At 39.4% G+C, this 26,777-nt stretch overlaps 1 protein-coding gene across 2 annotated transcripts; it reads left to right on the forward strand.

Moving 5' to 3' along the window:
* The first annotated feature begins 6,996 nt into the window (after nt 1–6,996).
* Nucleotides 6,997–23,515, forward strand: cip2a (cellular inhibitor of PP2A). Of its 2 annotated transcripts, none has more exons than XM_053488354.1 (22): nt 6,997–7,153; nt 7,436–7,538; nt 8,483–8,630; nt 9,326–9,438; nt 9,764–9,858; nt 10,412–10,508; nt 10,654–10,776; nt 10,868–11,013; nt 11,576–11,651; nt 11,733–11,960; nt 14,793–14,952; nt 15,197–15,338; nt 15,552–15,651; nt 15,733–15,851; nt 16,789–16,963; nt 17,995–18,063; nt 18,667–18,777; nt 18,986–19,182; nt 19,374–19,487; nt 19,744–19,826; nt 19,982–20,100; nt 21,446–23,515. In XM_053488354.1, exons 1-22 carry the CDS (start codon nt 7,071–7,073, stop codon nt 21,596–21,598), a joined length of 2,754 nt encoding a protein of 917 aa, XP_053344329.1. In that variant the 5' UTR covers nt 6,997–7,070; the 3' UTR covers nt 21,599–23,515. The 2 variants fall into 2 exon arrangements, with proteins under 2 accessions (XP_053344329.1, XP_053344328.1); XM_053488353.1 differs by having other exon boundaries at nt 6,998–7,153; nt 17,989–18,063.
* Nucleotides 23,516–26,777: the final 3,262 nt, after the last annotated feature.

Below are 26,777 nucleotides of genomic sequence, written 5' to 3' on the forward strand. Positions count from 1 at the left end.
AACAGAGACGAGATTACTCTGTTACTAGAAGCATTAGTGCCAGTTATTTCAGGTCGTCAGACTGACCTTAGAAAATCACCACATGTCTTATGCATTAAAGTAGCGCTAGCTCACGTAACGTTTGAATGAAACTATTATAACTGCCGTGAATAACATTTAATAAAACGGATTTAAACATTCCGACAGCACTTGGGTAGAAAAGTCATAATAGAGAAAAATTTGACAGGTTTTGTAGCTGCTGAGTCAGGACTTTTTCTGGTGTGACGTGCGAATATCAAACAACTTCTGAGCCACATCATGTGAGTTGTGTTTCGCAACGCTCAAACCGGTCTATCGCAGGGCAGCTGCTGAACGGCTCAAGAATAAATTAGACAGCCATGTCTGAGAAACAGAAACCTAAGCACCACACAGATAAAAAGCATCAGAGAAAATGCACAAACCCACTGAGCGAGAAAGGGCACCAATAGAAGGAAAGCACCAGAAGAACCCCTCATTCTGTTACGACCGGGTCTACTGTGGGTCATACCGCAATGAGAAAAATAGGGGTGAGTCCAATAGTGTGTTTGCTTTGTGTTTATGTACAACGTGTTCTTAAGTGCTAATCTTTGGAAGCCAACAAAAGCTGAGATAATGAACAAATTAATCCCAAAGTGAACCAAATAAGCAAAATCAATAATATAGTGCACATTTCTTATTTATTGTCTAGTTAACCAAAACCAGGTGTAAAGCTAATGCCACTGACTTCCTGTTATTTATTTACAAACAAAAATCTAATTCAAGGGCAAATGAGGTCAAAGAAAAAGGTCATACACGACTCAACTGATCGGGTGATCGCAAACGAGAGGGTCACATGCAGAGTGTCGCACACAGAGAATTAAAGCAACAACAAACACAGCAAAGTAAAGCCACTGATCTACGACAGCATGGATGGACAGGGTTCATATAATCGTCTGGTCCAAATGCAAAGCAGGGGGCCGAGCAGTGAGTGCAGCGTGAGCGATGATTCAGTGTGTGTCAGGAACAGGAACGAGGCACGCTGTTGTGGGTTACACCCGGAAATGGGGGAAGTGACACCTCCATCATCCCACCAACATCGGGGGCATGAACACAGCACACAGTACAGACAAAACGTTCATGTTTATGATTTCAGGGACGTAACCAACCTTTATCTGTCTTTCCGTGGGTGTCCCTCTGTCTGGCTGTCTTCGTCTATGTGCAAAACTTGGACTTTCTCTCTCTACCTGCTTGCATGTCTGTCTGTCTGTTCTTACATTTGGTTAACCACACACACTTATGTTTCCATCCGGTTAAAAAGCTACAGCAATGGAAATAGTAATAACTTTATATATATATAGTACTGTTGAGTTTGTGGGAACATGTGTAGGTGTCCATGGTCTGTATCTGCCGTCATGGAGGATGTGAATAATAAATCCAGATTGTTGTTCAGATGCCCTGGTGCTCCTACGCTCCGGGTCCACATCAGAACCAAATAATCAATCGTCAGCTTTTCTACTGACTGCAGCTTGAATCATGATCCAGGGCTTCGTTTATTTACTGTCACACTAACACTAGTGCTGATGACTTGCAAGTGGATGGAAAGTCAAGTGAACGGAGCAGCAGAGACATGACACGTAATAAGATAATAAGACCGCTGTTCTGAAATGAAGTCTACGTCTGGGCATTGTGAACAATAATGATAAAAGTTTGCTGTGTTCTTTGTAGGATTGCATCATTTTAGATGCATCTTTTGACTTCTAACTTTTAACTTGAACTTTTTAACTAGAGAGTTAATCGTGTTCAGTAACAGATTAATATTATTGCTAATGAAAGTTCAAAGCTAAAAACTTATATATTTAAGTTTAATATATATATATATATATATATATATATATATAACTACTACTACTTATGTTAATAATAATAATAATAAATAATAATAATTAAATAAAGTTTGACATTTCATTAACAATAATATTAATTTGTAATAATAATAGTAAAATAAATAAATATACAAGATAAGTATATATATACATACAAACATGCACATTGCTTGGCCAAGACAATTAAAAATAAAAATAATTTCAAAAGGATTTATTTATTAGGCTGCATCAAGCAAAAAAAAAAAAAAAAAAAACAACTAAGGAGATTTAAAATGACCAGAACTGGGTTAAGAACCTTCAACACATTATCAAAGCCCGGAGAAGAGTTTGAGCTGAAATGAGGTTGCAAATAAATTATGCATAACAATCACAAAAAAACAGACAGAAAAAATTAGAGCTGTGTTCAACAGTGAAAGTACGAGCATTTCCATATATACACACATAGTGATGAGAACTCACAGAATTGGGACTAAACAGCTGTGTGTCCATGAGAAAACCACTTGTTAGTGAGACTCATCAGTTTGCTAGAGAGAATAAAGACTGCACTTTCGAGCGATGAAAAAAGTTCATGTGACCTGATGAGCCCAGACTGAGCCTATTCCAGAGTGATGGGCGTGTCAGGGTGAGAAGGGAAGGACATGAAGCGATGCTCCCATCATGCATAGTGTCCACTGTACAAGCCTCTGGAGACAGTGTTATGATCTGGGGTTGATCAGTTACTCAGGTCTAGACTCAGTAACGTTATGGGGCAATAAAATGAAGTCAGCTGACCACCTGAATGTACTGAATCACCAGGTCATCACATCTATGGAGGGTTTCTTCTTCCCTGGTGGCACGCACCATATTCCAGGACTCAGTGTGACAGAGTTGTTCTGAAAGCATAATTATTTTATTTTTCGGCCAGGCAGTGTATTATGACACCACACCCAGGAGGAACCCTAAAGTTGCTTAATGTTGTCATAGTGTTGTATTTATGTTGAAACATCGTCCATCTAACTTCTGAGAGTTACAGTTAATGGAAGGATGACAAAACAATTTTGCAAATACAAGAAAATATTTACATTTACTTATAGAATTTATATGCACATGATGTATAGTAAAGTCAGGGTCTCTGAAATCTTTAACCGAGTTCAGAAATCCTGACGGAAGAACGCGACAATATCACCAGCTTTCTGCACACAGTGCGAGTATCTCATGTCTCTTAGACACAAAGTGCTTGTACATCTCGAGGCTGTTGTTATCTTTTTAATTTATCTTCTTATCACGGCTCACAGCGAAATCAGTACTAGTCATGAAGAAACTGTGATTTGGAAGTGAAACCAGGAAAAGGAGAAAAATCAGTGGCTGTAACACCGCAGTATCTGATACCGCTTTGCTCGGTTCAATATCTACACTACTTTACTGTACTCTACTGTAACATGGTGTTTGCATTCAAACTGCATGAGGTTTAGTTTCTCAGAACAGATCTCAGATGTTGAGCGATGTAGCGACCATACTGTAATATCCTGTTCCTGCCCATTTGCAGTTGTTTCCTGATTAAATGGTTTGATTAATTGCTGCCTCCTCAACACCCGCTTCCATGGTAGACCAGCGGCTGTGACCCAGACTCGAACCCCAGACAGCGGGGGCATCAAATGCTGAAAGTAATATCGTACTAGTATGAGTACTTTCAAGCAGGTGATTCAGTTAGGAGATAAAAAGAAAAATGTATAATTATTTTTGCAACAATGTGTTTGAATTATTCATTCAACTTTATCTCAACTTTGATGCAATCTCAATTCATGAAATCATTTCTAGCTTTTGAAAAGAGAATTTAATTTCAGTGGTTTTCCATCGTCCACAATGTTGACAAAGTAGCATTGTCACAATGTTTTGATGAAGAAAAGTTACTAGGTGGTTATGTAGCGGTTATCACTCTCGCCTCACACCTCCACGGATGGTTTGAATCCCGCCTCCGGACTGAGAGTTTGAACTTTCCTTGTGTGCTTCGTGGGTTTCTGCAGTGTAGGCTGGTTTCCTTTTGCACTCCAAACACGTGCTATAGTCTGATTGGCATTTTCAAATTGCCCATAGAGTAATGATGATTTGTGTGTGTGTGTGTGTGTGTGTGTGTGTGTGTGTGTATGTGGGCATACAGTATGTAGGTTAAGAGGAAATAGGGTCGTCAGGAACGAGTCGGAGGAACCACCTTACAGCAGTGACGTCAACCCACCGTCAATGATGTTGGTTTAAGAATAGAATAAAATGATAAACAGTGCATCCGGAAAGTATTCATAGTGCATCACTTTTTACCTCAAAGCCTTATTTTAAATTGGATTCAATTCATTTTTTCCCTCAGAATTCTACACACAACACTCCATAATGAAAACATGAAAAAAGTTTACTTGAGATTTTTTAAATTTGAAAATGTATTAAAAATAAACAAATTAAGAAATCACATGTAGATAAGTATTCACAGCCTGTGTCATGAAGCTCAAAATTGAGCTCAGGCGCATCCTGTTTCCCCTGATCATCACTGAGATGTTTCTGCAGCTTAATTGGAGTCCACACCTGTTTATATAAGGTCCCACAGTTGACAGTTCATGTCAGAGCACAAACCAAGCATGAAGTCAAAGGAGTTGTCTGTAGACCGGATTGTCTCAAAGCACAGATCTGGGGAAGGTTAAAGAAAAAATTCTGCTGTTTGAAGGTTCCAATGAGCACAGTGGCCTCCATCATTCGTAAGTGAAAGAAGTTCGAAACCACCAGGACTCTTCCTAGAGCTGGCCGGCCATCTAAACTGAGCGATGGGGGGAGAAGGTTCTTAGTCAGGCAGGTGACCAAGAACCCGATGCTCACGCTGTCAGAGCTCCAGAGGTCCTCTGTAGAGAGGGGAGAACCTTCCAGAAGGACAACCATCTCTGCAGCAATCCACCAATCAGGCCTATATGGTAGAGTGGACAGACGAAAGACTCTCAGACCATGAGAAACAAAATTCCGTGGCCTGATGAGACAAAGATTGAACTCTTTGGTGTGAATGCCAGGCGTCACATTTGGAGGAAACCAGGCACCGCTCATAACCAGGCTAATACTATCCCTACAGTGAGCCATGGTGGTGGCAGCATCATTCTGTGGGGGTGTTTTTCAGCGGCAGGAACTGGGAGACTAGTCAGGATAAAGGGAAAGATGACTGCAGCGATGTATGGAAGCATCCTGGATAAAAACCTGCTTCTGAGCGCTCTTGACCACAGACTGGGGCGACGGTTCATCTTTCAGCAGGACAACGACCCTAAGCACACGCCAGGATATCAAAGGAGTGACTTCAAGACGACTCTGTGAATGTCCTTGAGTGGCCCAGCCAGAGCCCAGACTAGAATCCGATCCCATCTCTGGAGAGATCTTAAAATGGCTGTGCACCGACGCTTTTCATCCAACCTGATGGAGCTTGAGAGGTGCTGCAAAAAGGAATGGGCGAAACCGGCCAAGGATAGGGTGCACCAAGCTTGTGTCATCATATTCAAAAAGACTTGAGGCTGTAATCGCTGCCAAAGGTGCATCGACAAAGTATTAATCAAACGCTGTGAATACTTATGTACATGTGATTTCTCTTTTTTTTTTTTTTATATATATATAAATTTGCAAAAACCTCAAGTAAACTTTTTTTTTATGTTGTCATTATAGGGTGTTGTGTGAAGAATTCTGAGGGAAAAAATACATTTAACCCATTTTGGAATAAGGCTGTGGGGTAACGAAATGTGGGAAAGGTGAAGCGCTGTGAATACTTTCCGGATGCACTGTATATACTGTATTATCTATACAAATGAAAGTTTTTGTCTGTATATTGGTCATAACTCGCTCCCTCAATTGTATTTTTATGTTTCATATATTGGCGGATCAGAAACCTGTCTGTATATCTGTCTGTCTGTCTCTCTGTCCAGCCAGATTATTTCACAGCATCATGCAGAACTGCCTATACAGAATTTTATGGAATTTTGCCAGTCCTCAGTTATTTGCCTGCAGTTTAATCTGCACCATCAGTGAATCTAAATGTGGAGTAAAAGTGATGTTATGAACAGTTATGTGTGGGATTTAATAATCTACTTTAAAATAATCTACTAATGCGCTACTGTCTCAATGTAAACAAACACCTGCACCAATAGATATAAATTAGAAAAGATAAAGTGAATATTTTGACTGGGATTAGTTCATATTTTCACTTTGGCTGAAATAACAGCGCTGAAGTGGTATAAGTGAATTTTAACACGCTGGAGTGGTTTTAAGACAAAACTTCATCTTTATCCTTTGATCTACTTTTTCCATTTCTCATCTGTGATTCACTCTGCGATTACCGAACAGGGAGTGTATTTGTCTGAGCACCAAAGAAGGACAACTTAGTGTAAACAAGGCGTAAGATACTCAACCTTACAGAATGGGATTTCTTTGTGTACAGAAAGACAGACAGACATGTACGTGGGCTTCAAGCTGAAATGATAATGTCACTGATTACATTAAAACATTGATAAATTATTTTTAAATAATTAAATTAAATTTCATCTTTATTCAGGGCCTTAGGGGCCTTTTTTAATGAATAATAATAATAATAATAATAATAATAATAATAATTATTATTATTATTATTATTATAAACTCCCAACATACAACACATTAAACCCTGTTTAAAATGCATTAAATAATTTAATTGGAATTATTAAATACATAAATAAATAAACAAATATATAAATGGGTGCACAAATACTGTACTGTATATACATGCATACATAAAGATAAAAATTTAAACCAAACAAGCAAAGAAACACACACTTAAACGTTTCTAAAATGTGTATATTATATTGTCTTTAAATTCTTATATCAATATTAATAACATTTATATTATTCATGAAACAGCTGTATTTTTATACACTTGTTCTTCCACACTGGAAACTTCACAGCGTGGACGCAGTAGCAGAAGGGGCGTGGCTAACCTATGCGTTACGTCATTGCGTCGTTACGTGCTTCTAAAGCCATCTTAGGGTGGATCAATTTTTAAAGAAATATCTTTCATTAAAGATTAATTTAATTAAACAGCCATTATGTGACCGGATACATATTATAGATGTATGTTAAGTGTATTGATAGGCTGGGTACTTGTTATAAAAAATGTTCTAAGGCGTTTTAGTTGCTCTGTCTTCTGTGGTCCCCCCTGAGTGGAGAATGGAACGTTCCAGAAACATTTCGAAGGTGAAAGCGGGAGGAAGTCAGTTTTCCAGCGCGAGCTCAGAGAACATAGACTTCAGGTTGTTTATTATATATAAAAAAAAACCCAAAACACTTCAAGTTAAATAATTGTATGAAGTGAATCTGATGAACACTATAACAATAAGAATAATAAGGATATTATGAGTCTATGAGGAGGTGGAATCCTTTATAACGTTCACGTACATCAAAAAATAAGCTAAAGTAGGCTAGTAAACATTGCTAGCTAACAGGCAAGCTAATTAGATCAGCGTTTGTGACTTATAAGTTTAGCCGATAAGGATTAGGATTTCTATTAAATGTAAACGTTATTTTGTTTTCAGAATGGACGTAACGACGTGTCTGAAGTCTCTGCTTCTCGCTATTCGACATTACAACAACAACAGGGGCACACTCAACACATCTCTGCTGCAGAAACACATCGAAGTGAGTGACAGGTCACATTACCTTAAACACTCTAATATATGCTCCTATATACATACACTTAAACCTTAAATTGAGCTCATATATGGTCATGTATATCATCATCATTGCCGTTTTCCGGCTGCTCCCGTTAGGGGTCGCCACAGCCGACCATCTGTCTTCATCTAACTCTGTCTAACACATTTCCCCCTGTCACTGCAACCTCCTGCATGTCCTCCCTCATCGCATCCATAAACCTCCTCTTGGGCCTTTCTCTTCTCCTCCTGCCTGCCAGCTCCATCTCGAACGCTCACCTCCCTCCTCTGCACATGTCCAAACTATAAAACAATAGGAACAGTATACTTTTATATACACACACATCAATTTACACACTTGGACTGCAGGATTTGTCTGCCTTGAAGTAAGGATAGCTCTTACGGGTCACAATTATTTGCTAACCTAATAGCTTAATGTGTTACAACAAAAGTATGTTAACAAAATGATCACAAAGAGGCTGTAAAACTAGGTGATTATTATGGTATGCCTAAATGCGTCTCTTCAGGTTTGTGGTATTTATCCCAGCGATCATGTTTCCCCCCACTGTTACCCCTCCGTTATTACGACACATCGCCTTTTTTCTTTGGTTTAATATGGAGAAAATTGGCCCAAATATCCGCTCTTCTTTTTGGCCTAAGTAATACTGCTTTGATGATGAAGAGTTAAAGTCTCGTATTTTTTTTGGCAACAATATTGCATGCTGATATCCGTGATAGGTCTTAGTCACAGGAAAAAAGGTTGTCAGCCAATATTTTACATCATTATTTTCGTTGACAAAATTAACACTACAGCAAAATGAATTGCATATGTTACACTCTTCTAATTGCATGTGAGCTGCCTTTGTGGCCTACATAGTGCACTTCATGTACTGAGGTGTCTAAATGACAGACTGTACTGTGGTGTTTCTGCAGGATTTGTCTGCCTTGAAGTGCTCCAGGATCTTGTCCTCGGGTCAGGTTCTCCCCAGCGAGTGTCTGAACGGTCTGCTGGAAGTAGCTGGAGATCCCAACACCAGTCCTGCTTTCACAGGGAGCGTCCTGTCTCTGCTTGCCCAGCTCGGTACGGTCTGTCAGGAGCAAAGATCTCTCTCTTTTTTTTAAATTTTTTTTATCAAGATTGATTTGTACTGTACTCAGGAATGAGTAGCAGGTGGCAGTATGCACCTACTTGGTTTGTGAGTACTATTAAATAAGAAGAGAACAAGGATGTTAACCCTTGCACTACACCTAATATTAGTGATATTTCCTAGTTAATGTTAAGAGCAACGCTCTTGTGTGCCTCAGTGGGTCATGTTTAACCCCGCTTAGATTAATTCTGGAGGAGACAAAGGTGTCGTGTCTAAAGAGCGATCTACTTCCATGTAGATCGCTGAGTCAAAATGAACCAGACTTGCGGTCAAGTGTTTTTAGAAATCACCCCAAAACCATAATGTCAAAACGCCCTGTTATCGACCAGAAGCACCATCAAACACTGATGGGAAGGATTTGTTTTTGGATAGTGGGGCAGTTACTAAACCAAATACCTAATAAGCAGATATTGTAGGTCTTTAAGGGTCATGTTTAGACAAACAGTGAAAGAAAAGGTAGTTTATTTTACCATTTCAGCATTAAAACAGGAAACAGTCTAGACACAGGCCCTCCTTGATCATTGAGACCAGTCGAGCAGTGCTGGCGGATCAGAAGGAACTTTATTAGTATTAGACTTAGTTCGGTGACTTAGTACTATGCATTTCTTTGTTTGATTTTGTTCTCCAGCATCTGATGATGAGAGTAAAGAGACACTTCTTAGCCGTTTTAACATTGTCGGGACTCTGGCGGGCGTCATTCACTGGAACAGAGCTACACCTGAGGAGCCGATCGTACTGCAGGTAAAAATCACCTTCTTTTCTTGTGCAGATGCAGGGCTTGGATTTGATACAGAAATGTGTTTATATGCACAGTATTCATCTGTGACACATTTTAAAGTTCCTTTAAAATGTTAAAGATAAAAAAACGTAACCAACTACTGTTTTACACCCAAAAAGTGGATATTTATCGTGGCGATAAAACAGACCTGATATTTTGCTTAATTTTTTTTTTTTTTTTTTTTTTTTTGCAGCTTACTTAGCTTGCATAGGTTTTTGTACATTTTAACACACACACATCTTTACATCACAAATTGCAGCATTCTTTTTTTTGCTTTTTGTTTTTTAGTGTCTTCAGGTCTTGCAGCGTCTCACTTACAACGTCAGGATCCTGCACTGCGCCTCCCACATAGACGACCTCCTCACGTTCCTCGTGCTCAACATGTACAATTCATTTTATCATTTACTATATAATATATATTGTGCATATCTATTATTTGCATTCTTGCGTGTATAAAAAGCTTGAGGGGAAACAATGTACTGTGAACTTTATATCTGAGGCTCAGCCACACAGTCACCTCTTCCTGTTCGACCATTCTTTTGTGTTGCTTTAGCAAAACCACAATGCTGCGTTTGTTACCTCCTAAGAGCAGTGTAAGCGCTGCAGATGATCTGTGAATAATCAGAGAGCGACATTGATGAGTATATGAGATGCTTTACAAGTGTCTCGAGATTTGTTAGATGTCACAGGGAGTAATTCAGTTATTCTCTCCTGCAGGCAAGAGGCTTAACCAGATAATTATAGTGGGGTGCCAATAGTTATGAAAGCAGCATTTTGCAAGGAAGGGACACATTTCTGATGAAAACATGTTTACACTATAAAGCATCCCCGAATGTTTAAATTAATCTTCATTAATTTGATGTCAAAGGGGCCAATACTTTTTGGAGTCGTCTGTAAAATACTGAACGCCGACTTGCTTTATTTCTGTGCTTGCAGCCAGTCTCAGAATGATGATGTCACCAAGCCGTGTTTGGGCCTGATGGCTAATCTGTGCCGACACAACCACTCTGTACAGGTCCAGATAAAGTCTCAGGTAAGGACACGCCCCCTCAATTCTTGCCCCGCCTCCTTATTTCCATGCTTAAATGACACACCTGTTGATATGTAACGTCCATTCTCTCTCTTTCTCTCTCTCTCTCTGTGTGTTTGTGTGTGTGTGTGTGTTTTATACCATCCAGAGTAATGTTAAAGCCTTCTACAGAGCTTTGCTCAACTTCCTCGGGCACAACTGTCTTACCGTGGTTGTCTTCGCTCTCTCGATCTTGTCCAGCCTCACCCTCAGCGAGGAAGTGGGCCAAAAGGTGCACACTGACACCATCTGTCTGATCCTGCTGCTCGCTGCGCTGCGGTCTTAGACCATAACTTTCTGTTTCTGTGCACTTGTGGTTTTAGCTGTTCAATGCAAAGAACATTCATCAGACTTTCCAGCTCATCTTTAACATCACTGTGAACGGAGACGGCACCCTGACCAGGAACTACGCCGTTGACTTGCTGGTGGATCTGCTCAAAAACGCCAAGATTGCAGATTACCTCACCAAGTAGGCTTATTGCTGAGCAATAAATAAATAAAACACAAAAGCAATAATAAAAAAAAAAAAATAAAAAAAAATAAAACACTCTGTTGACTGATGGCGCATCCACACTGCAACTCTACTACTGTAAGGATAGATTTATCAAGATTTATCAAGATTCTTTTTAAACATTAATTTCTCTTTCACGCACCCTGACTTGTGTGTTTATCTATTCCTTATTTTTATGTGCACATGCACAGCTTTGGAAAGAAATAAGAGACCACTTTAGCATAATCAGTTTCTTATGTTTTTTTTCTTACAGGTGCATGTACTGGTGAGATGAATGGTTTGGTTTTATTTTTGGTGAACTGCAGAAGTTTTTTGGAGTAAATTGCAGTGGTCTCTTTTTTTTTCCAGAGCTATATATATATATATATATATATATATATATATATATAGCTCAAGTGTGTGTGTGTGTGTTCTTCACACTGTTGCAGGTGAAATGCCTAAAGTGTGAAAGCAGCCCTATTTTAGTTTGACCGAGTTTAACACTATCTTCTCCTCTTTTTGTTTCTGTGGGTTTGTGTAGCTATAAACACCTCCCTGTGTGTCTGAGTGAGGTGGTCGGCCTTCTTCACAGGAAAGACCCAGACACAGCGGTAAAGGTAATGCATCCTGAGCAAAGATAATAAAACAATACCGGCTCTTTAGTCAGTTATAAACATTTACGTCTGGTTTGTGTGCAGGTTCTGGAGCTGCTCGTGTCTATGTGCTCGGTTCCACCCCTACGCAGGCTCATCTGTCAGTCTGTGTTAAAACCCGCTGCCCCTCGTCTACAGCTCGCCACCAGAAACCCCGCCCAGGTCAGGGGGGCGGAGCCAGGCCTGGCGCTGCTCCAATGGGCAACAGCCCCCCTGCAGGAACTGGAGCGGTGCTGCCTGCTCGCGCTGGAGCTCTTCACTGAGTTGTTTGAGGTGAGTGTGATGAGAAAACCAACTAATCTTTATGATAAAAATTATCCATGCCATAATGCACAAAACAAGACATGCAAAATTTAGTCTTAAACATCTTTCTTAATTTTGAATTATGTTATTCTTCATATAATACACACTTCATGTGAAAATAGACACAATAGGGCAAATTAAATCTTAAGAAAAAATTATTATAAATAAATTGATTAAAAGGCATCAATAACAAAATTAATGCCTTAATCCTAATTAAAATTTTCCTTAAGAGTAAAGGTTAATTCAGCAGGTTTTCCCGCTTCTCCAGGGTCCATTGTCGGAGCCTAACGCTGCTCTAAATCAACGCTTACCATCTTAGTTTTATGTGCATGTGCTCGACCATGAAACATTTCTTTTATAAAGCTCTGGAGACACAGTTTTCGTCTTGATGTTGATTTCAGAGGCCGTTTACAGCTCTGCAGTGACAAGAATAACCAGTTTTTGTTTTTGTGCAACACGCTTAAGCGGTCATCAGCCCTGATCTGAGAGTTTGTGTGGTTTATCACTTTGTGGCCGAAACTTTTATTTCTCCTTAACACTTTAATTTTAGAATAAAAACACTTGCAGTTGATCAGATCTAGCAGGGCATCCTGTACCAGCGTGATGTTTAATTCTTCTGAGCTAGTCAGTATGACATCAGTGTGTGTTTGAGTGTGTGAGGTCAGATGACGGACTCCACCCTTTAAGGACATTCCAGTTCTTTGTCTTCTAATGCTTTCACGCTTTGCTTTGGATCGTCATCCATCTATACTGTGAAGTGCTACTTCCCCCACCATGTCTGCTGATGATGTGGTACGCTTTGGATCATGACCCCTTCCTTTCCTTCCCTTCATCATTTTCTTTACTTCCAGTCATTCTGTTACTTTGTGCATTCTTTATCAGAACTGATCAGTCTCGGCTGTCTTTTTTGCTCCTGAGTTCTGCATCTCAAACTAAACACTCTCATGTAGGCGTCTCTTGATTGGCGTCACTCTTGCCCCTTTCAGAGTGTTTTTGACATAGCTAGATGTTGTGAATGTCTTTTTTAGTCACTAAGGAAACAATTCTGTGATCATCTACTTCAGTTTCCTTCTATGGTTTGCATGCATGGTTTCTGTGGCTCTGTGCTTACCAATGTGTTCCTTATTTTTAAGATTATCTTTAGAGTGCATCAAAAGAGTCCCATGAAACTTTAATTTGTCCCCAAATAGGCCAGGAGTCAGCTGTTTAATTACTGTTAGGTCTGTGAAAATGGAAGTGAAAATGGCTTTAATTCTCCAGCATTTGGTTTAGCTCTATAATTAATTCTGAAAGAAGTAAGTCTGTGCTTCAGTCTTATATTAGTTTAGATCTAACGTGGCGGTTTACAGAGGAACGGATACAAAAACCCTGCCACTCTTTGATCCTTGCTGCTTCATGCACATACATAATTTTTTTTGTTGTCCGAAAAACTTGGGTGCAAAAAGTTTACTGTCGTATGAACACGTTTTAAGTTCAGAAAAAAACTCAGCCACAACACACGCAGTGGTTTCTGTGCCAGTCCTCTGTGCATTGTGTATATACGTGATAAATACACATAATGTTTTAAAAAACTTCTTTTTTTTCTTCTTTTTTTTTTACAAAATCACCAGTTAATGTTGCATTAAGATGTGAAACTCAATTTTTTAAATATAGTAATACAATGTCACAAAAACTTTTATGTTAAAATAATACTATAATAATATGTAGAAATTTTTTATATTTATCATCGGAAGAAAAAAAAAATCTATTTTTTAAAAATTATTTTCCATTTATTCATTAGTGTTTTTTTTGTTATACATAGCAATATTTCCATAAGTGTTCATTTTAGCATGATGTGTCATAATATTGATATCGTCATCGTATCAGTCAACGCTTTAAAGAAAAAAAAAATGAAAAAAGTCACAAAATAATGGTGGATGACTCAAGAATACATTTTTATTAAACTAAAAAATTTAATGCTTGAAATTAAACAATATATTAAAAGTTTAAAGAATATATGACTATATAAGTAAAAACAACAAAACATAAGCAACCTAACAACTACAATAAATAAACCACTTCGAATTTTATCAAGTCTTTTGCAGATCACAAATTTGGTCACAGCCCTGTCGAGTTCCTCCACCTTCTCCTTAGTTAAATAAGTCTTCTTTGCAATGGTAAATGGGGTCACTGTTGTAGTACTACTGGTACTAGCTGGAAAATCATAATTATAAACCGAATCCATGTTACATTAGTATTTTACAAATCGTTTGACCATTTGTTATCATGAATGCAAGATTTGCATTTTGTAATTAACATTACATTAGCCTACGACTAACCTGCGGGAAGGCTGCTGTCGTCATTATAATCGGTGGACTCCTTTCTGCTATGGTTGGTATGACTGCGTTTCGACTGTTCAGATTTAGGCATTTTAACGAAAGTTGTTTAATTTAGCAAGCCAAGATAGCGGTAGACCTCCTGCGAGTGTAACCTTAGTTGCTGCATTCACGTGCATCTCGGATGGTCTCTCATTTCCTGATGATTTGTGCTTTTAATTTTTTTTATCTAATCTAATAAACTTTTAATCTTCGAAAATAAAACGGACTGTAACATTACTGCAACAATGTTTTGGATTTGTATTATCAAAGCGTTCTCAAAATTTTTCTAATTAAGGAAATGAATAATTTTTCCGATCATTTCAACACCCCATGAATGCAGTATTTAAATGTTAATAGCGATCATGTGTGTTGATGAATCCGAATCTGGCTTCTTGTGTCGCTCTAATAGAGTCTGTTTATAAACGCGGTGTGTTCTTATCCTCAGGAGGTGATCGGTTCCTCGCAGTCCGGTTCCGCTCGCTCGTTTTTGGAGCTCCTTCTTCCGGCCCTGCAGAGTTTACTGCAGACTCCAGACTTCAGCGCTGGAGACGAGCTGCTGCAGAGGCACTGCGCGAGAGCTGGGCGAGCGCTTGACCTCCTGCTAGATATCCTACACAATACCTACACCTCTGTTACAGCTTTACCTCTGACACTGGAGACTCCATCCGTAAATGTTAAATAAACGTCTCCTCACAGAAAACAGTTAATGGTATCAGTTTGTGTGGTGTATTATGGAGTATTTGTGAATGAGTTGTTACTACGGAAACAATGTATTAGGATGAGCGCATTGATATAAACCTGATATATTGATACAAGCACCATCTAAACAAATGTCCTTGACACGCTCACTCCTGTGCGGAGACGACGTCCTGAAGTCTCTGGTGGCGCAGCACGTGAGCTCGGAGCTGTGTGTGTCCCTGATGGAGCTGCTGCTGTCTAACAGTCAGGACTACATCAGCTCCGTCCGCTCGGACTCAAACTCTCGACTCAGGTGAGACGAATATCCGTCAGCCAGAATGAGGAAGAATTTAAAATACGTAAACAGTAAAACATTTATTTATTTAGTCTGGTAATAAGTAAGAACTCAAGAGCCCATGAGAACTAAGAACAGGAATTAGAGAAAGAACAAGAATAATGAGATATGCTTAGTACTGTTTGCAAATTGTTCAGTGTGTGGTTATGACGTGACCTTTGCCCTCTGTAGCCACACGTGCGGTGAAACGGTCCTGAAGACTCTGGAGCTGATGAGCCAGCTGAAGCAGCACGTCGCCGACATGGAGACCTGCTTTTACCGCATGCTGCAGGTAAAAGGTTTAAAGTTTCAAGTGTGTGTTTGTGGCTTTTAGAAAGTGTGTATTGAACAACAAACGCTGTGCCTGCTGCAGGACCAGCGCTTGGTGACGCCTCTGTCCCAGGCCCTGACGTCTCAGCACCGAGAGCGAGTCCACACGGCCCTGCGCGTCTTGTTCGAAGCTGCTCCTCTGCCCGACTTCCCCACCGTCATGTGAGTGTATGAGCAGATCGACGTAAGAAAATATTAGAATTAAACTGCCAATTAATCCAAATTAAAACTGTTTATATAAACATTAGAATAAAAAATATTTAAAGGCAATAAAGAGAGGGATATTTATACAGCTTAATTTGTAAATAAAAAGCTAATTTAGTCATGATCTGCAGTAATTCCCATACGTTTGTAATCCTATGTTTGTTTGATACTTGTATTCTTTTACCTATAATTAATTCCATATTAGATTATCTCAGTATTTACTGTACATATACAGTTACCAAACAAAAAGGCACCACCTTAATTTAACTAAGCAAATAATTAAGAGCCTTCTATTGAATAATTAATGAATTGATTAATATGGTTCAACTGCAACAAGTTATTCATTGGGTTCAAACCGTGAAAGAGTGTTTCAGGGAGCATAAGATCTAACTTTCACACATGACCCGGGCACCACAGCGGTGTGCCTCTCCCATCTTTAGTACAAGATCTTGGAGAGAATTTAATGCAACGCTAAACAAAAAATAAATGTTGTGAATTTGAAAACTTATCCAAACGGTGCCATTTTATTTTTTCCTACATCTCATGAAGGCATCTAAAATACACAATAATCTCCTTTGAACAGTTGATATTGAGATGTTTATCTGCTACTTCTGCTCTGTAAAGCTTCATAATGGCTCTAATCTGAGGTGCTGGTTGTTAACTGGTGATTTCTGAGGCTGGTGACTCTAAATGAACGTCTCCTCTGCAGCAGAGCTCAGTTTTCGTCCTGTTTTCCTGGGAAGATCTTCATGAAAGACAGTTTCATCATGGAGCTTGATGGGTTTTACAAACACACTCGACACAAAACTGTAGTTGTAGTGCTGAGGCAGATGGGCTTGTTAGATGTGTTGCTCTGTGTGCATGATTATTGCATGACTGTTTTTCCCTATTTCAGTTTGGGTGAAAGCATCGCAGCGAATAACGCGTACCGGCAACGCGAGGGTGAGCTGAGCGCTCAGGAGGACGGGGTCGCCCCAGCGAAGAGCTTCACCGTGTCTAGTGCTGCTCCGGACAGTCCGTCTCGCCAGAGTATCGACAGTCTGATCGAGAAACTGCAGAGCGGTGTTCAGGTGTGTGCATCATTTACTTTTAATTCATTTTCATTTATTTGCGTGTGCTTTGTACAGCGTTTCCCACTGGTGTGAAAAAATACTTGCGGTGGTAGCCAGAGGAATGTGCAAAAGCTTTTAACACACTAATCCCTCCCAGCTTCCTCCACCGACATGTGAAGAGTAAGATGACGTACAAACATTAAGAACTGGACAGTGAATGATGATTTTTTTATTTCAGCAAAATCGAGGTAAAATGATGAAGTTTAACCACAAATAGTGACTAGTTAATTGATTGCGGATGGCCTCATTCTCCCTGGTACATTTTTTAAGAAAGGGAGGAAAAAATACTCGGGTATTGTCAATATATTTGTGTGGCCCGCCACAGCATATGTGGAAAACACTGCTTACATGCTTTTTTTGTAATAAAATTTTTTATGGACTAAATTTGTATCACCATAATGTTTTTATTATATACTCTTATTATTAATGTCATTTTTTAAATTTTGTGTTTTTTCAAAGGTATTGGCTTATCGAATAGTTTGATCCAATGCAATTTCTATTTCGAAAATGTGCATGAGTTGTAGCATTTGAACCGACCTGGAAGTATTAGTTCAAAAACTGAACCAATCCGATATAATGCCGTGTGTCCAATTCCCATGATCTCTGTTTTCCAAACTGCTGTCCTGTGTGTGAACTCTAGTTTAAAAATTCACAAGGTCCTTGGACTTGGACACACTGATAAGACTTAAGGTCAATAACATCACCTTGTACTGTGTTTGTACTTTTAATGTTGTGTTTGTTAATCAGAGTGATATTGAAGTGTAGAGAGATAAAATCCTTAATGGCCTTAACGCTCTGTAATGTTTTTTTTGCCCCGTTGCCCAATTTAGTGTTTTAATAATGCAGTGTTTAATAAGCCACTTGCTGTGCTCGACCGATTACTGATCTTTTCTCACACACACACACACACACACACACGAATATGAGTGGGTAAAATAATTTTCTCTTCCTTTCGGCTCATTCTGTGTTGTTTGTTGTTGAAGTTACAGGAGCAGATTAAAGATGTGCACATGTCAGAGATCATCGACGTTTATGAACAGAAACTCTCCGCCCTGGCTGTACGTAACCTTAACCACCAGATATCTGTCATTTAATCATTACGTTTTTATTAGTTCTGGTTCTAGGTTAATGTTTTCTCTGTTTATCTGGTATATTGTAATGTTACACACATCATATTTAGTTTTTTTTTTATACAATATTTTAGCTGTGTTAAAAAGAAAAACAGCAAAATTATATCCAACTTCACATAAACTAGTGCTGCACAAATTAATCACATAAAAAATTATGTATGGTATGGGCCTGTGCAATTATTTAATTGCAGAAGTTTGCATGCAGGTCATATACACATGGTCTGGAATTTATGTAGTCAGTAATTACATTTTTTATTTTCCTTTTGATCATTGGTGCTGTTTTTATTTTCTTTTATCTTTGATAAATTCTTTTAAATACAAAATCATACATTTCATAGTTAAATATTGCAATTTAAATCACGAACACAATATGTGCAAAATAATAATCTGATTTTTTTTTTTAAATCATGCAGCCCTTACTTAAACCATATTTTGGCCTCTCTTTCTTTCTGTTTTTCTCTGTCTATCTGATTTATGATTTTGCACTAATGTGCTATCTCATAAGGTCTCATAATGTGTGTGTCTGTTCAGTCTAAGGAAGGCCGTCTGCAGGACCTGTTGGAGGCCAAAGCTTTTGCTTTGTCTCAGGCTGATCGTCTGATCGCTCAGTACCGCTGTCAGAGAGCACAGGCCGAGGCCGAGGTAGGACAGACAGACAGACCGACAGACAGATATGCAAATGTTTGCAGTTTATATCGCACTAGTCTGGTGCACAGTTTACGCTCGCTATTTTTTCCATTCTCAAAACCACAGGCTGATTCCTCTGATATCTAATCATCTTATAAGTTTCACACATTCTCTCTAACTCTCTCTCACACTTTCTCTCTCTGATGTTGTCCTTGTATTGAAGGCCCGAAAGTTGGCCTCTCTGCTGAAGGACACAGAGAAGAGAAAGGAGGAGCTGCAGGCCGAGCTGAGCGATCAGGTAATGGAGGTGGAGAAGCTGAAGAGCGACAGTCAGCAGCTCCTCCAGCACAACAGCCGTCTGCAGGCCGTGTCTGATGAACACCAGAACCTAAAAAGCACCTACAACCAGCTCCTGAACAGGTCAGGACGTGCTCCTATCATCTCTTGGGGTATTTAGGACCCTGCTGTCTGAAGTCCCAGTGCGCTTAATGGGATAGAAGCATTTATCTGCAGAATCCACGCAACTCTTATCATCCTGTTTATCCTGCTACAAAAAAACACTTTAAATAAATTAAATCCTGTATAATGATGTAAAATTTTCATATCCGTAGGTACAATAAAGGCGAATTGATGCTGAAGGAGCTTCAGGCTGCTCATATCTCCCTCACACAACAGGCTGAAACCCTGAAGAAGAGCAACGAGGGGCTGAAACTTCAGCAGGAAAGGTCAGTCCGGGGTCACAATAAATCTAAATCACTTTAGTGATAATGATAGGGTTCTTAAAGAAATGCGAAAAGATTTAAAAATGTGAACTAGCTGCACAGTCCAGTCAGTAGAATGTCTAGATCATAATGAACAAATCCATAATACTGTACACATTCCTCTCACACTCTCACTTTTAATAGCAATAATAAACTATCGAGATATAATATTTTCGTTATATCGCGTATCACTAATTCAGACCTCACGCTGTTTTCCCAGGTTGTCATTAGAGCTGCAGCAGAAGGAGGAGAAGATCTCAGAAGTGGAAGCAGACCTGCAGGAGAAGCGTGACACGATAGCAGGTGAGGAGACGCTGTGGTTCGCTGAGACACGAGCTGTATGTGCATGTGTTCAGATTTAAACTGTAAAGGCCAGAAAGGTTTTTTCTTTTCTTTCTACTAGAAATGACGCTCCAATGTAGAAGCAGCTGACCCCAAGTATTTGATCTTTGTTTCAGACTTGCAGGCTGAGGTAGGGCGACAGGAGGAGCAGGCTGGAGAGATGGAGGAGAACATCAACACACTGAGGAAGGAACTCGCCAGGACGGAGCAGGCCAGGAAGGACGCCAGCATCAAGGTAAGAGCGAAGAGAGTAACCGGTCAGCTTTAAAACATAACCAGGTTTATATCAATACAGGTACAGAGATGAAAAATATTAAAAGCGTAATATTAAACTGAATTTAATCCTCACCGTTTTACATTTTTTACATTTGGGCGTTTGGCAGATGCCCTTATCCTGAACGACATTAAAAAAAAAATAATAATAATTTTTATCTCTACACCTGAGCAGTTGAGGGTTGAGGGCCTTGCTCAAGGGCCCAACAGGGACAACTTGGTAGTTGTGGGATTTGAACCTGGGACCTTCCGAAACATAGTCCAATGCCTTAACTACTGAGCCACCCCTGACTTCTAGTTGTTTTGATAACTGAATGCAAACGGACACCAAAAGAAAAGGCTAATTTTTAATTTTTTTTACTCACCCAGCTGCTGGTGCGATGTCCTTTTATAACATGTGAGTTTCGATCTGTTGCATTTTCTATGTCAGCAAGGACTTCCCTTTTTACAGTTTTTTTCTCTGCTGGTGTGAGACTCCAACATATAGACAGGAACTGAATGTTCCTCACTCTTGCACACCAGTGACGGCAGAGCGCCCAGCCTGTCTCCGAGGTGTCTGTGTGTAGCTAATGGACGGATCAATGTCTGGGTTCGGTATCACTGGGGAGCTGGTAAGGGCTTCCTTCAGCTTCGGGAAACATGTGCTCTGTTGCTTCTGTCCATTGAAGCCGGTTGGACAGAAGGGTGGTTGCCAGGGAAAATAAGATGGGCACAAATTGGAAATAGTATATGCTAGCCCCAAATAAAAGTCAAAACTCTACTTCTGGGACTGAAGAATACCTCACCCAATGTAGTACCCCAGATATTGTCAATCCGTAAACCATTGGCATTTTGGGGGCCTGTCCAGGACACTAAGAAGGCGGTGCTATTGATTGGCCCTGATGCTTGAATGAATAATGCCATTGTCTCTGTATGCGATTGCAGGAGTGCAGCTAGATGATGTCCATTAGATGTGGAATGTGGTGGGGAGTGTCCTATAAGGCTAGTGGTCACTTTCTAAGATAAAGTCGGATTTTTGCTTAGCGTCAGGTCTCAGGGTGACTTGCTTCACTAGCCTTTGGACCAAGTTAGCGAAAAAAATTTGAATTTCCCAATGGCTCTACCAGATTGTCCACCCCGAGCAGGCAAGTTGATTCTGATGCTTGATTCAGTCGCCGGAAGGTATTACCCAGGCTGATTGTGCTGTCGGGTTCTGCTTTAAAGAGGAAGCGCTGCTGTTTGTTTTAAGGAAAAGACTTGTAGTGTGTTCCAAGCTTAAAGGATTTGTGTAATATTTGTGCATCATCTCGAGCATTTCTGCTCCACAGGCCTCGTCTCTGGAGCTACAGAGATCTCAACTTGAGTCCAAACTGCAGAAGAAGGAGGAGGAGTTGAGCAAACACACACACATGATCGCCATGATACACAGCCTGAGCAGTGGCAAACTGAAGAACGATGCCACCGCCAACCTTTCTCTGTAACACACACACACACACACACACACACACACTGTACATTCTGTACACTCTGTACACATATCCAGATTCATGGATTCCAGAAGTATTGGCTCTCTTTCCAGACTCCACTGTTTGGTTTAAATGCACTACACACACACACACACACACACACACGCACACAAAGCCATGAACTCGGATGACAAATACAACTTTTTAAATGTTTTAAACTCTGAGATCCAGGTAACTTATTGTCTTTTTATATCGTATTTCTGTCTGTAATTTTCTAGGTCATTCTTTTTACATCATATTTTAACAAAATAAATAAATATTTCATCATTTTCTTGATTAAATACTTAATTTGCCACTGTCATGTGAAGCGATTCAGTTTCATCATGGAGTGAAAGAATTAATACATTTTTGGTTTATTGATCTAAATGAGAAATAGAAACATTTGACTTTTCAGCCAGTAGATGGCGTTGCGCCTTATGATGATTAATAAACTCCATTCTATTTAGGTTTTAAGTGTGGTACAGTGATTAAATCAAACGCATCAATCACACAGGTGTGCTAGAGTCAAAAAATTCAGCGATAAGATATTTAATGTGTTAGGTTTTTATTCAACAGATTTTTTTTTTCCCCAGTAACTGCTGCTGTCTCACTGTTCAGGGTTTGTGTTCATGCTGTATAAAGGACATAGGTGTTTTCTGTGCTTTACTGGCTGAGTAATGAACGAGAAAGCAGTTTCCGTTTTGTTTCGTGAGATGACGAGTGACGAGCCCTGGGTTGGAATGCGATGAACTTCATACAGCCTTTTCTTATCTATTCTTTTAACTTGCTTTTCCTCATTGTCGTGATCACAGAAACTCATGCCTTAATGAAGCTGCTCCACCTGCACAGTTCACGTTATTCACGTCATCTTTTTACTGTTTACCTTCTGAAATGTGTTTTATTTAGAAAGCTTTTAAAAATGCTGATGGAAAATACACAAAATTGGGACGGATGAATTTATTACTAATTTACCAAAAAAAAGAAAATATAAATACAAGAAAAATATGTATTTATTTATATTATATACACATGATACTGTACTGTTTCTTTATACATAGTTCCTAAATCCTTCACATTTTTACATTAAGGTGCCTGAACCAGAAATGTTACTATGCATTAAATAGCCTAAGTTTCTCTTTTCTGGCCTTGAACTTGGCTCCACCCCTCTGCATACAGTGCCACACTGTCACACCAGACAATAGACGACATATGAACAGCAGTAACAAACCAGATATTACCATCGAATATCACTTGCTGCCTAATTGCCATGATAATTGACTTTTATTTTTCTCTGTTGATTGTTATTAATTCTCTAACTAACTACTTGTGCAACACAGCTATAATGAGTTTGAATATAGAATGCTTTACTGCGGTAGCTTCTCTGCCAAATCAAGTACGAGTAACAGGGAGTGTTTTTAACAGACTATAATTAGACTATATAGTAGGTTTTATTATAAAAATAAGAAAAACATCAGAAAGAGAAATTCGTCCCCCAGTGTGCTGCTGCATCTGTGTTTGCAAACACACTGGGCATGCTCAGTGTACGTGCTCTTTTACAGAAATGTATATTCCTGTGAACAAGCTGCAGTTTAAGTCCAACGTTCAAGTGTCTTTCAGTGATTAAATTCAGTATGGTCATTGTCCAAAAGCAGCTTTACAGAATGAAAAATTAAAAGAATGTGTATTAAATGTCTGAAAAAAAATGTGTAATATTTGATTATCATATCGTCCCTGATGAACAAGCTGATAGCGACATGCTGAGGGGAAAACTCCGTAAGATGGCAATAGGAAAAAACCTCGAGAGGAACCAGACTTAACAGGGAACCCATCCCCTTTTGGGTGATGACAGATAGCAGGGATTGATCTGCACTCATACTGTAGCGTTCCCTCCATCACACCGGAATTTGTCCAAATTCCATTAGAAGATTTATTTTCCTCTTGAAGCTTCCTTGTAACCTAGTGTAAAAAGACAGAAATTTAGGTAGAATGTAATCACCATATAACAATTTTACACGAATGAGTAAATCCATTGGAGAGTTGCGGGTCCAAGCACTGTACAAGTCTTTGTGCTTTACTTAAGTCCTGCATAAAAATAAAAAAACTTTCTCCCTACTATATTTCAAAAACAGATCACTGGTTAGTTTACAATTTTTTTTTTTTATTTGTAAGGTTAATTACACAACAGAGAGCATTAATCTTTGGTTAAAACCAGTAACATTATTTATTTAGTTAGTTTGTATAATCAGACATTATAAAGAAAGCAGCTTTTATTCCTTGATAACTTAGTGGGGAAAGTTTTTGGTCTTTTTTTTATATACGAACTTGCACTTGTGTTATTAGTTTAGACCTGTACTCTTCTTGTTACTGATCAATTAGTGAATGTTACAAGAAAAGAAGTGTTCTTACCTTTTTTACGGTTTAAACAGTATATTATGCCCGCTATAACACCAATAACAACCACAACACCTACAGCAATCCCCACAATCATACCGATAGGGATAGCTGTGAAAAATAATTTAGGTTTAATGTCATAAATGTAATAAAAAAGAAAATAACACTCATTCATAGATAGTTATATTCTTGTATTTTGTTGTCATTAGTGAAGGGAAATGGAAAAGAGCTTCACCTGATTGAATTTGCACTGAGGTGATCACCAGCTGTTTGGATCGTGCAGTCACCCTCTCACACGTGTAGGTTCCTGAATCCTCCAGGCTGTGGATTGTGACGGTCCCGTCACCAGAGCGGTTTACTGTTTTACCCCTCAACTGCCCTGTGCTGCCTCTCTCCCTCAGAACGGTAGAGGACTCACCAAACCTCAGGGTGATGGTGTTATTTTCATTGTTTCCTTGAGAGACAGGACAGTGAAGAGTGGGATCCTGTCCTGGAGAAATGCCAACATTCTCTAAAAAAAAAAAAAGGAAAAGATTGGTAAAGAATAAAAAACTATTTTAAACATTTGCATGTTAAATTTGAATATCCTGAAAAAGATAATTGTTTTTTGTAATTTAATAAAAAAAAGATTTATTACATGTAAGGGTGAAATCTTTCATTCCTTTTTTTTTTCATTTCAATGATTATGGCCTATAGCCCATGAAAATCAAACTGCAATATCTCAAAATATTAGAATATTTCTTTTCTAGTTTGGGTAAATTACTATTCGTACAGTATAAATACTGTGTATGTCACAGTCTAGTTCAGCACACCGTGGGGAAGACTGCTGACTTGACAGTTGTCTAGAAGACGATCAACACCAACCTACACAAGAAGCGTAAGCCAAGGAAGGTCATTGCTGAATGGGGCTGGCTGTTCACAGATTACTGTATCAAATCATATTCATGGAAATTTGACTGGAACAGAAAGAAGCAAATAATTTACAAAAACTTGTGAGAGATTCAGAAGGAGTGAAGAGAGGCTGGAGTCCGTGCATCAAGAGCCAATATGCACAAACGTCTTCAGGAAATGGACTACAACTGTTGTATCAAGCCACTCCTGGACCAGAGACAACAGAAGCCTTTTGCTCAGTGGTCCAAAGTAAATTGTGTATTTACAAAGGGACCTTGAATGTTGGGACAATGACAGGGAAGGCAAGAGAGTTGGTTGACATGATGCAGAGAAGGAAGGTGGATATACTGTCTGTCCAGGAGACCAGGTGGAAAGGTAGCAAGGCTAGAAGCTTAGGAGCAGTGTTCAAGTTGTTTTACCTTGGTGTGGATGGGAAAAGAAATGGAGTGGGAGTTATCCTATTTTAGTTGAATTATTTTCAAAATTATAATTGAAAATAATTTAAAACCTTTGGAAATTGAAGGTGTGATGTGCAATTTTGTTAGTGGTTATGCTCCACAAGTAGGATGCGAGTTAGAAGAGAGAAAAATTCTGAAACAAGTTAGATGAAGCCTCCCCAGAGGTGAGAGAATGTGATTGGGAGAATTGTGGTGTGTAAAATGACCCTGGTGGTGAGGAAGGTGAAAAAGGAAGAATGTTGTGTAGTTTTCAGGGAGGAGTTGAGACTTGAGGCTCTGGGTGTTTAGGAGGTGCTTCCAGTTGACTACAGCTAAGCTGATCAGGGAGACAGGTATTAGGGTACTTGATGTATCATCAGGTAAGGGAAAAGTGGACAAGGAGACTTGGTGGTGGAACAAGTAGGTCCAGGAGTGTATACAGAGAAGAAGGCTAGCTAATAAGAAGTGGGACACTGAGAGGACTGAAGGTCGTAGACATGAGTACAGGGAGATGCAGAGTAAGGCGAAGGTAGAGATTGCAAAGGCCAAACAAAGAGCATATGAGGACTTGTATGTTAGATTGGACAGTAAGGAGGGAGAGGTGGATCTGTACAGGTTGGCGAGGCGGAGAGATAGAGATGGGAAGGATGTGCAGTAGGTTAGAGTGATTAAAGATAGAGATGGAAATGTACTGACAGATGCCAGGAGGGTGATGGGAAGATGGAAGGAGTACTTTAAAGAGTTGATGAATGAGGAAAACGAAAGAGAACAAAGAGTGGAAGAGGTGACTGTTGTGGAACAGGAACTAGCAAAAATCAGTAAGAGTCAGGATGAAGAATGGAAAAGTAGTTGGTCCTGATGACATACCTGTGAGGTATGTAAGTGCTTAGGAGAGTTTCTAACAAGTCGGTTTAACAAGATCTTGGAAAGTAAAAGGATTCCAGAGAAATGGAGGAGAAGTGTATTAGTGCTGATCTTTAAAAACAAGGGAGATCAGAGGAATAAAGCTGATAAGCCATACAGTACAATGAAGCTTTGAGAAAGAGCAATTGAAGCTAGGTTAATGGCAGAGGTCAGTATTTGTGAACAGCAATATGGTTTTATGCCTAGAAAGAATACAACGGATGCAGTATTTGCTTTGAGGATGCTGATGGAAAAGTACAGAGAAGGGGACGGAGTACAACAGGGTGCCGAGAGAGGAGCTGAAGTGTTGTATGAAGAAGTCTGGAGTGGCAGAGAAGTATGTTAAAGTGGTGCAGGACATGTATGAGAGCTGTAAGACCGTGGTGAGATGTGCTGTACAGTAGGTGTGACAGAAGAGTTGGGTCTGGATTAAGGATCTGTTATGAGCCCCTTCCTGTTTGCACTGGTGATGGACAGGATGACAGATGAGGTTAGGCCGGAGTCTTCACAGGCTATGAAGTTTGCAGAGGACA

The sequence above is a fragment of the Clarias gariepinus genome, chromosome 26 (genome assembly GCF_024256425.1).
Source record: "Clarias gariepinus isolate MV-2021 ecotype Netherlands chromosome 26, CGAR_prim_01v2, whole genome shotgun sequence".
NCBI lineage: Eukaryota > Metazoa > Chordata > Actinopteri > Siluriformes > Clariidae > Clarias > Clarias gariepinus.

Excerpts from the sequence above, each read along its gene's own strand:
- cip2a (XM_053488353.1), top strand. The coding sequence starts at position 7,071 with ATGGAACGTTCCAGAAACATTTCGAAGGTGAAAGCGGGAGGAAGTCAG. Across the intron at positions 11,014-11,575 it reads ATTGCAGATTACCTCACCAA|CTATAAACACCTCCCTGTGT; the intron begins GTAGGCTTATTG and ends GGGTTTGTGTAG. Across the intron at positions 19,827-19,981 it reads GAAGCGTGACACGATAGCAG|ACTTGCAGGCTGAGGTAGGG; the intron begins GTGAGGAGACGC and ends TCTTTGTTTCAG.